The sequence below is a fragment of the Carlito syrichta genome, unplaced genomic scaffold (assembly GCF_000164805.1).
Source record: "Carlito syrichta isolate Samal-C Ts95f unplaced genomic scaffold, Tarsius_syrichta-2.0.1 Scaffold315403, whole genome shotgun sequence".
In the NCBI taxonomy this organism is placed as follows: domain Eukaryota; kingdom Metazoa; phylum Chordata; class Mammalia; order Primates; family Tarsiidae; genus Carlito; species Carlito syrichta.
In genome coordinates, this window is record NW_007259499.1 from 214,608 (window position 1) to 225,977 (window position 11,370).

The following is an 11,370-nucleotide window of genomic DNA, read 5'->3' on the forward strand; positions in this document are numbered from 1 at the left end:
GAGCCCATCAGGTCGAGGTTGCGAAGGCCGGGAGCGGCCACTGCACTCCAGTCTGGATGACAGAGACTTTAACTCAAAAAAAAAAAAAAAAAGACGCATAAGGAGATCTTAGCAGAATGGACTGTGAGCAGAATCAAATTCTTGAAACAATCCCCGGATCTAGGTCTTAGCTATGACCAAGAGCAATCCTCTCTTTATTCTTTGGCTAGGTACTAGCATGTAAATTGCCTCATCTCATCAGCTGTACTGAGATGTCATTTACAAGGAGTAAAACGCTTTTTTAAAGTGTACAGCTTGATAGTTTTAACAAATATACATTGTCTTGTAATTACAAGCTGTAGAGCCTTCCTTCATCCCCAGGAAGTCTCCCTTTTCCCGACATCTGGTTCCTGGCAACCACTGACTGATTTCTGTTCTGTATTTTGCCTTTTCCAGAATGCCATGTAAATGGTATCACAGTATTTAGCCTTTTGTATTTTACACTTTGTAATCTATCCATAGTGTTGCATGTGTCAGTCATGTATTCTTTTGTTTTTTTTTCTTTTGAGTTTTCTTAACTCTTTCGCCAGGTTGGAGTCCAGGAGCACACTCACAGCCACTGCAGCCTCAACCTGCTAGGCTCAGGCTAGTGTGTTCTTTTCCGTTGCTGAGTGATGTTCTGTTATATGGATATTTGAGTTGATTTAGCTGTTATGAGCAAAGCTACTATCAATATTCCAAATGGGTCTTTGTGTAGACATGTCTTTATTTGTCTTGGTTAAAAATACCTAGGAATGGCACCTCATTTTAACTTTATGAGGGAGGCATTCTCCCTTCTAATAAAAAACTACATCTCAGGCCGTGTGTCGTGGCTCACACCCGTAATCCCAGCACTTTGGGAGTCAGAGACGAGAGGATTGCCTGAGTCCAGGGGTTTGAGAACAGCCTGGGCAACATGGTGAGACCTTGTCTCTACAATAAATAAAAAAATTAACCAGGCGTAGTGGTGCGCACCTGTAGTTCCAGCTGCTTGAAAGGCTGAGGCAGAAGAATCACCTGAGCATAGCAGGTGGATGCTGGGGTGGCAGTGAGTGTGCCACTGCACTCCAGCCTGGGCGACAGAGACTCCGACTCAAAAACAAAAAACTACATTTTGGGCAACACGATAAACAGAGCATGCTTCTAGGAGACATTTCTTTATTGGAAGAAGTGAATACTTAGTCTCTTAGGATAAAGTCCTGCTTCTGATGGAAGGGTCGCTGGGCCTGATCCCCTTGACTAATGAGGGAGAGTTTAAGGAGAACTGCTCTTCTTTCTTCCTTGCAGTTACAGAGGAAAGACATGAAGAGCCAGCGTTCCAGAACTTCATGCAAGAATCAGTGGCACAGTACTGGAAGAGAAACAACAAACAGTAGATGTTAAGATACTGCACTTGTTTCCAGGCGTCACAATTTTGGAACTCCATGTGAACGACCTGTCCGTACTTCTGCCTGGGGCACTATAAAGGCCAGTGTTCCTCAGAGCAGCAGAGTTTTTATTAGAGAAATCTCATGAATGATGAAGTCAGGGATTGAAGGTATGGCATGTAGATGCTGATTCTTCTGTGGCCTTCCCTCGTACGTATGTAAGGAAGGGTATAGTGACTGTTCTTGGAAGCTGAAATTTCTTCACACCCCAGACTGCAAGTTTTAGCATTTGAACTAAAGGACATTTGCTCCTGCTGGGGGAATGGAGAGAGCCTGGTCCCTGGTCACCACTCCAGGTCTCTGTTGTGAAGCTGTACCGTGGCCTCTGCCTCCCCAGTATCCTGCCTTACTCTGCACCGTGAGTTGCCCTTCTTTGAGCACGAAGCGGGAGACATGAGCTTGTCCGGAGCGGCTGTGGACATCGATGTTGGTACGAAATGTGCCTCGCACTGGATAGCAAGTGGGAAAACCATATGATTGTTGAATAAGAATCCTGTTTAAGTGGAGACTTGGATCGCGTTTTTAATTTTAACTTTGTCGTAAGCCTGTTACTCGGAAGGCTGTCATGATTTCAAATTAGAGAATTGTAGAATCACAAATATATTCCCTTCTGCTTATCAGAATGTTCAAACTTGTCTCAACAAGGAGGTGATATTAACTAAAGTTTCCCATGTACGCACACCTAGTAGCCAGGTATAGAAACAGGCCCTGTTTGTATTGTACCTTGAACTTAATGCAGATTCTCTTTGGTGATTTGTGCATAGGCCATGGATTTGGGTCAAGTGCACATTCCACACAACAGCCATGACAAGTGTGCCCTGACCCCATATTCTTTGTAGTATCTCAAATGTACATTTTTCTCGAGAAACATTATCCCTGCCTCGTCTATATTCCAGCTTAGTGATTCTCAAAATGTGGGCCGGAAACATCAGCCTCATCACCTGGGAAGTTGTTAAGTGTACCTCTTAAAACCTACTGGGCTAGGCGTGGTGGCTGACAGCTGTAACCCTAGCACTTTGGGAGGCAGAGGTGAGAGGACTGCTTGAGACCAGCCTAGGCAACATAGTAAGATCTCATCTCTACAAAAAGTCAAAAAATTAGCTGGGCATGGTGGCACTCCCCTGCTGTCCCAGCTACTCAGGAGGCAGAAGGATCGCCTGAGCCCAGGAGGTTGAGGCTGTAGTGAACTGTGATTGTACCACTGCACTCCAGCCTGGACAACAGAGTAAGATCCTAACTCAAACAAACAAAAAAAACGACTGAATCAGGAACAGGGTGGGGCCCAGCAGGCTGCTTTAGCAAGCCCTCCATGAGATTCTGGGCACACTAGTTGGAGAACTACTGCTCCAGCTCCAAAAGCCCTTGACATCATTCCAGGTCAGGTGAATCTCAGGCACCCATCCTCACAGGGCTTGCCTTGTCAAAACATTCTAACCTTAATTCTTTGGTGCCTGTTCTCCAATTTGACATTCTACAACAGTAAAAGTATTTTACCATAAGGCATTACTTTCGATATTCTATTCAGTAGGAACCACTGGCCTAAAAATTTGAACCAGCTTTTTAAGGGGAAACCACTTGCAAAGCAAAACTCGGAACATACTTGGTTTTTCTCTGTATTAATTTTGAATACCTCATCTTGCTTAAAGAATAACCTCTCAGCCGGGCTTGGTGGCTCAGCCTGTAATCCCACGCTTTGGGAGGCTAAGGTGAGTGGATTGCCTGAGCCCGCGGGTTTGAGACCCGCCTGGACAACTTGGTGAGACCTCATCTCTACAATAAATCAAAAATTAGCCAGGCGTGGTAGCGCACACCTATAGTTTCAGCCACTTGGAAGGCTGAGGCAGAAGGATCGCCAGAGCCCAGCAGGTCGAGGCTGCGGTGGCCGGGAGCAGCCATTGCACTCCAGTCTGGGTGACAAAGTGAGACTCCAACTCAAAAAAAAAAAAGAATAACCTCTCGACCATCCTTTTCTTGGGGTTGAGCTACTGTCTAATGAGCGTTTAGTGAGGGCAGTACTGCTAACGCCTACACAGGACACCTATGTCAACTAGAGCTTTGCTTTATCTTGGTGCAATTTTTGGAAAAAAGAAACATCTCTTTTCCACCATCTGTAAACTAAAATAAAAAGGCAGGCCAAAAAAAACTTTCGCTGTTAAAAAAAAAGAAAAAAGAATAACCTCTCTCCTTTATGCTATAAGTGCAGGAAATGTTGTAATCATCTTTGTATCCCTTGCACAGGACCTAGTAAATAATAGGTACTCAATACATGTTTGCTAAATAAATGGATTAAATACCCAGATGGCCACATTTATTAATAAAGGATAATGGCCAAGTGTGGTGGCTCACACTTGTTTTTTTTGTTTGTTTGTTTTGTTTTTGAGTTGGAGTCTCACTCTGTCGCCCAGACTGGAGTGCAGCAGCCGCTCCTGGCCACCGCAGCCTTGAACTGCTGGGCTCCGGCGATCCTTCTGCCTCAGCCTTCCAAGTAGCTGGAATTACAGGCATGTGCTACCACGCCCAGCTGATTTTTAAATTTTTATTGTATTGTAGAGATGAGGTCTCACTGCCCAGGCGGGTCTCGAACCCGCGGGCTCAGGCAATTCACTCACCTCAGCCTCCCAAAGGCACGGGATTACAGGCTGAGCCACCAAGCCCGGCTGTGGCTCACACTTGTAATCTCAATACTCTAGAAGCCGAGGTGGCAGGATTGCTTGAGCTCAGCAGTTTGATCCAAGCCTGGCAACATAGTGAGACTTTGTCTCTACAAAAAGTCAAAAAATTAGATGGGTATAGTGACATGCCCCTGTAGTCCTAGCTGCTCAGGAGACTGAGGAAGAAGGATCACCTGAGCCCAGGAGGTTGAGGCTGCAGTGAGCTGTGAGGGTGCAACTGCAGCCTGGGTGAAAGAGTGAGATCCCATCTCAAAAAATAAATTAATTAAAAATAAGGTAATATGAAGGAGACAGAAGGGTTTAGATAAGTGGGCTAAGGAATTATAATTAGCAAATTTATAAGTGATCTGTTAACAGTAGATTGTAACCTCATTTTATTGCTATTGCATTCATCTTTATTAATACCTAGGACACTTAAAGCACTCACTAATGTACTAATTAAACTGTGCCTTATTTTTGGTCTCTATTAAAAGGAATGGTCTAAGTTTTACAACACTGGTATTCTGCATCAAAAAACCAGACTTCTGCAGCTTACTGAACATGCTGGTACCTGTTTCCAGGGCACAGAGCACACATTTGTTAACTACTCCCAGTCACTACTGCATGACATCACTTAGTGATATTGACAGATAGTCAGGTGAAGACTGTGAAGGATGAGAACCAACAGCAATGTCCAGGACATGCTGTAAAGCTGAAAGGTTGCCCGTCCAGGAGCAGCACGGTATATGGAACTTGGCAGAGAATGGACCACTTCCCTCCTATGGCTGAGCAGATGCAACAAATGAAGGGAGCAAATCCTGTCCTTAGCACCTGCTTGCATCATTCACAGAGGAGAAATTGAGGCTGGGTGTGGTGGCTCACACTTGTGGCCCAGCACTTTGGGAGGGTGGGATGACAGAATTCCCCGAGCCCAGCCTGGACAACATGGCAAGACCTCGTCTCTACAATAAATAAAAAAAAACATGGTGGAAGTACTTAAGAGTCTGAGTCAGCAGAAATGAAGGCAAAAAGGATGAAGATTAAGTCTAGAGAAGAAGAAAATATGTGGATGAGATAGGAGATGGTTGACCTAATAGCAAAAAGGCTATGTCATAAAGTCTCAGACAAGCAAACACTTAGGGAATTTGTCTTTAGACCAGCTCTGTAAGAAATATTCAAGGGAGTTCTAAATATTGAAATAAAAGGTTGAGATACACTAGTAAAAAACACTGGAAATCGCAAAGCTTACAGGGCTCATAGAACACCAACACAATAGAGAAAAAGCAACCAGTTTAACCAACACGAATGGAATAGTACCTTCCATATCACTATTAGCCCTGAATGTAAATGGCCTCAATATTCTACTTAAAAAGCCGGGCTCGGTGGCTCAGCCTGTAATCCCGTGCTTTGGGAGACTAAGGTGAGTAGATTGCCTGAGCCTGCAGGTTCGACACCCGCCTGGGCAACTTGGCGAGACTTCATCTCTACAATAAATCCAAAATTAGCCAGGCGTGGTAGCGCACACCTGTAGTTCCAGCTGCTTGGAAGGTTGAGGTGGAAGGATCACCGGAACCCAGCAGGTCGAGGCTGCAGTGGCCGGGAGCGGCCACTGCACTCCAGTCTGGGTGACAGAGTAAGACTCCAACTCAAAAAAATAAAAAATAAATAAAAATATTCCACTTAAAAGATATAGACTGGAAGCTGGGCACCATGGCTCATGCCTGTAATCCCAGCATTTTGAGAGGCAGTGGGAGGACTGCCTGAGTCCAGGGATTCGAGGCCAGCTTGGGCAACATGGTGAGATCTTGTTTCTACAATAAATCAGAAAATCAGTCGGGTATGGCGTATGCCTGTGGTTCCTGCTTCTTGGAAGGCTGAGGCGGAAGGATCACCTGAGCCCAGCACGTCAAGGCTGTGGTGGCCATGAGCGTGCCACTGTACTCCAGCTTGGGTGACAAGCTAAAAAAAAAAGGTGTCATGCCAGAGTTGGCACAGGTGAAAGAAACTGCCCAATCTTTTTTTTTTTTTTTTTTTGAGTCGGAGTCTCACTCTGTCACCCAGGGTGGAGTGCAGTGGCATGCTCATGGCCACCACAGCTTCGACCTGCTGGGTTCAGGTGATTCTATCGCCGCAGCCTTCTAAGTAGCTGAAACCATAGGCATGCGCCACCATGCCTTGCTGATTTTTTGATTTATTGTAGAGATGAGGTCTCGCCATGTTGCTCAGGCTGGTCTCGAACCCGAGCTCAGGCAATCCTCTCACCTCTACCACCCAAAATGCTGGGATTACAGGCATGAGCCACCACGCCCAGCTGTCACTCTTTCTTTTTGCTGTTCTTTCTCTAATCAACTTTGAAACTTACAAAATAAAGAAAAAGATATAGATTGGAAAGGTGCAGTGGCTCATGCCTCTAATCCCAGCATTTTGGGAGGCAGAAGCAAGAGAATTGCCTGAACCCAGGGGTACGAGACTAGCTTGGGCAACTTGGTGAATCTCTTCTCCACAATAAATAAAAAAAATTAGCCAGGCATGGTGACACATGCCTGTGGTTCCCGCTACTTGGAAGCCTGAAGCAAAAGATCACTTGAGCCCAGCAGGTTGAAGCTCAGTAGCCATGAGCGTGCACTGTGCTCCAGCCTGGGTGAGAGTGAGACTTCTCAAAAAAAAAAAAAAAAAGAAGAAGAAGAAAGAAAATGGCAGAATGGATTTAAAAAAAATAATTGAATCCAAATATATGTTGCCATGAAATACCCACTTAACACAAAAGGACTTGTATACTCAATGAAAAGGAGTGGAAAAAAAAATTCCATGCAAATGGAAACCAAAAACAAGCAGGAGTAGCTATTCTTTTATCAGATAAAACAGACTTTAACAACAATGAAAAAAGACAATGTTATTATATAAATAACCAACAAGGAGATATAATAATTTTAAATATATATTCACCAAACATCAGAGCTCCTAGCTTTACAAAACAAATTCTACTAGATCCAAGAAAAGTGATAGCAATACTATATATAACAAGTGGGATAGTTCAGTACGCCATGGACAATAGATAAACAAGGCATAAAGTCAACAGAGACATTTGAGCTAAACTAGACTCTAGAGCAAATGGACCTAACAGACACATACAGAACATTTCACCCAAAACTACAGAATATTTTTTTTCCCCATCAGCATATGGGATGTTCTCCATGAAAGGCCATATGATAGGCCATAAATCAAGTCTCAATAAACTCAAACAAATTGAAATCATTTCAAGCACCTTTTAAAACCACAGTGGAATAATACTAAAAATTAATTCAAGTACTCTCAACTCCAAATAAACACATGGAAATTAACCAATCTGTTCCTGAATGATCTCCAGGTCAACAATGAAATCAAGATGGAAATATAAAAATTCCTTGAAATGAATGACAATGATACATGTTATCAAAACCTCTGGAATACAGCCAAAGCTGTACTCAGAAGAAACTTTATATTGCTTAAAGCTTATATGAAAAAGACTGAAAGATCACATATTGACAACTTTCTGTCACACCTCAGGGAACTGAAAAAACACAAACCAACCAAACCAAAAGCTAGCAGAAGAAAAGAAATAATGATCAGAGCAAACAAGATCAGAAGAAATAAGATCAGAGCAAAACTCAATTAAATTGAAACAACAAAATATAAAGGAGTAATGAAACAAAAAATGGGTTGTTTGAGAAGATAAAACTGATAGATCACTCGATAGATTTTTTTTTGAGTTGGATTCTCACTCTGTTGCCCGGGCTGGAGTGCAGTTTCATACATATCAATCCTTCTGCCTCAGCCTGCCTTGTAGCTGGAACTACAGGTTCACGCCACCACATCCAGCTAATTTTTTTATTTACTGTAGAGATGAGGTCTCGCCATGTTGCCCAGGCTGGTCTCGAACCCCTGAGCTCAGGCAATTCTCTCGCCTCTGCCTCCCAAAGTGCTGGGATTATAAGCATGAGCCACCACACCCAGCTACCACTAGCTAGATTAAGAAATAAAGACAGAGCTGGGCTCGGTGGCTCAGCCTGTAATCCCATGCTTTGGGAGGCTGAGGTGAGTGGATTGCCTGAGCCCGCAGGTTTGAGACCTGTCTGGGCAACTTGGCGAGACCTCATCTCTACAATAAATCAAAAAACTAGCCAGGCGTGGTAGCGCACACCTGTAGTTCCAGCTACTTGGAAGGCTGAGGCGGAAGGATCGCCGGAGCCCAGCAGGTCGAGGCTGTGGTGGCTGGGAGCGGCCACTGCACTCCAGTCTGGGCGACAGAGTGAGACTCCAACTCAAAAAAAAGAAAAAAAAAGAAAAACTCAAACTCTGTATGCCAACAATATGATCTTATACCTAGAGATTCCTACAGACTCCTGGACTTGATAAATGAATTCCGTAAAGTTTCAGGATACAAAACAACAAGCACAAATCAGTAGCACTGTTATACACCAATAGTAACTGAGCTGAGAATCAAATCAAGAACTCAATTCCATTTACAACAGCAGCCTAAAAAGCTAAAATACCTAAGAATACTTAACCAAGGAGGTAAAAGATCTCTACAAGGACAACCAAAAAACACTGATGAAAGAAATTGTGGAGGACACAAACAAAGGGAAAAACATCCCATGCTCATGGATTGGAAGAATCAACAGCGTTAAAATGACCGTTTTACCCAAAGTAATCTATAGATTCGATGTAATCCCCATCTACCAATGTCATCTTCAAAAAATCAGAAAAAAATTCCAAAATTCACATGGAACCAAAAAAGCTAGAATAGTTAAAGCAATCCTGAGCTAAAAGAACAGAACTGGAGGCATCATATTACCCGACTTCAGATTATACTACAAGGCTGAAGTAAAAACAGCATGTCACTGTTACAAGAGCAGACACATGGACCAGTGGAACAGAATAGAGAATCCAGAAATAAACCCAAATACCTACAACGAGCTGATCTTTGACAAAACAGACAGAAACACACTGCAGTAGGGATATCCTATTCAAAAAATGGTCCTGGGAAAACTGGATAGCTACATGGCAGGAAAATGAAACTTGATATCCCTCTCACCATATATAAAAATTAACTCAAGATGTAGTAAAGACTTGAATGTCAGACCTGAAACCATAAAAATCCTATAAGAAAACCTGGAAAAAACTCTTCTGGACATTGGCCTAGGCAATGACTTTATGGTTAAAACCCGAAAAGCAAATGCAACAAAAACAAAAATAAACAAGTGGGACTTAATTAAACTAAAAAGCTCTGCACAGTAAAAGAAATAGTTAACAGAGTACTTACACTACCTACAGAACGGGAGATGTTTCCACCTATACATTGGACAAAGAACTCAATCAAATCAGCAAGAGAAAAGCAAGTGACCCCATTAAAAAGTGGACAAATTGTATGGACATCCCTCAAAAAGGTATACAAATAGCCAAAAGATTATGAAAAAATGTTCAACATCACTAATCATCAGGGAAATGCACATTAAAACCACAATGAGATACCACCTTACACCAGTAATAATAACCATGATTAAGAAATCAAAAAACAAGCCAGGCATGATAGCTCACGCCTGGAATCCCAGCACTTTGGGAGGTGGAGGTGAGAGGACTGCCTGAGTCCAGAAGTTTGAGACTAGCTTGAGCAACCTGGCGAGACCTCATCTCTACAATAAATCAGAAAATTAGCGGGGCATGGTGGTACGTGCCTGTGGATCCAGCTACTTGGGAGGCTGAGGCAGAAGTATCACCTGAGCCCTGCAGGTCGAAGCTGCAATGGCTATGATAGTGCCACTGCACTATAGCCTGGGTGACAAAGTGAGATCCTGACTCAAAAAAAGAAAAAAAGATTTTGGCACAGATGTGGTGAAGGGAGAATGCTTATACGCTGTTGGGGGAGTGCAAATTAGTACAACCTCTATGGAAATATGGATAGAGGTTTCTCAAAGAAGGAAATCTACCACTTGACTCAGCAGTCCCATTACCAGGTCACTATCCAAAGAAAACAGGTCATTATCCAAAAAAGACACCTGTACCTGCACATTTATCACAGCACAGTTCACAACTGAAAGATGTAGAATCAACTTAAATGTCCATCAGCTGACCAGTGGCTAATGAAAATGTGGTACACACGTACACACACACACCCACACACACACACCCGGGATACTATCCAGCCATTAAAGAGAATGAAATAACGTCAGTTGCAGCAACTTGGATGGAATTGGAGAACATCATCGTAAGTGAACTAACACAGGAACAGAACACCAAACACTGTGTGTTCTCACTTATGCGTGGGAGCTAAACGAAGGACCTGCAAAGTCAACGAGATGGTGTGATGAACACTGGAGACTCAGCAGGGTGGGGGGAGGGACAGAAACTCCACTATGGGGTGCAGCGTGCACAGGAGGGAGTGGGTGCACTTAGAGCCCAGGCTTCGCTGCCATCCAGTGCGGCCATGTCACCAAAAGCTATGTGTGCCCCATAAAGCTACTGAATTAATTAGTTAATTAACGCCTATGTCACGACAAACTTTAAGAATCTTCAGAAGCGGCAACAAAAATTGAGTTAGACGACTACCAGGGAAGCTGGGTTGTGTCTGGCTATTTCCTGTTAGGTATTAGTCCTGGATCCCCAATGACTTGAACTGAAAAGGAATCAAGTTAAATGAAAATACAGACACCTGCCATCAGCACGTATTTACTTATCGGTGTATTAAAACACAATTGCGATGTTTAGCGAACGTCTCAATCCTCACATCTCTGCAAGGTAGGTCAAAGAGGAATGGTTCTTCTCAGTGAGCCAGAGAAATGGCTGTGCAAAGCCAAGGAACATGGCCAGTCACAATGACAGTTGGACAGTGCCCAGCCTCCTGTCCACATGCCGACATCAGGCTTCATCTCTGAACAGTGGTTTGGTTGCTGCAGAAAACTGTAAAAACTGGGTGCAAAAGTAAAACACAACCTTGTCTGGTTAAGTCTGGTTCCTCTGAAATTAGGAAAGCCTAGTGTTTAAGAATAGGAGTTAAGCCGGGCTCGGTGGCTCAGCCTGTAATCCCGCACCTTTGGGAGGCTGAGGTGAGTGGACTGCCTGAGCCCGCAGGTTTGCGATCCGCCTAGGCAACTTGGCGAGACTTCATCTCTACAATAAATCAAAATGAGCCAGGCGTGGTAGCACGCACCTGTAGTTCCAGCTACTTGGAAGGCTGAGGCAGAAGGATCGCCGGAGCCCAGCAGGTCGAGGCTGCGGTGGCCGGGACTGGCCACTGC

At 43.7% G+C, this 11,370-nt stretch overlaps 1 protein-coding gene and 1 long non-coding RNA gene across 5 annotated transcripts in view; one reads left to right on the plus strand and one right to left on the minus strand.

Annotated features, from left to right (window-relative positions):
- Nucleotides 1-2,076, plus strand: part of GPN1 (GPN-loop GTPase 1) — a 31,602-nt gene extending 29,526 nt beyond the window's left edge. For 2 of the 4 annotated variants that reach the window (XM_021706286.1, XM_008072749.2), the window contains one exon: nucleotides 1,306-1,400. In XM_021706286.1, the coding sequence (XP_021561961.1) occupies nucleotides 1,306-1,394 (89 nt within the window). In that variant the 3' untranslated portion in view covers nucleotides 1,395-1,400. Of the gene's footprint in view, nucleotides 1-1,305 lie in introns of all 4 variants that reach the window. The other 2 variants (XM_008072748.1, XM_008072750.1) reach the window with 1 other exon arrangement.
- On the minus strand, nucleotides 1,146-11,320 carry LOC103275336. Its single transcript, XR_505304.1, has 2 exons — nucleotides 11,283-11,320; nucleotides 1,146-1,369 (listed from the first exon to the last, which is right to left on the minus strand). It is a non-coding gene; the product is annotated as an uncharacterized LOC103275336 (long non-coding RNA).
- Nucleotides 11,321-11,370: the final 50 nt, after the last annotated feature.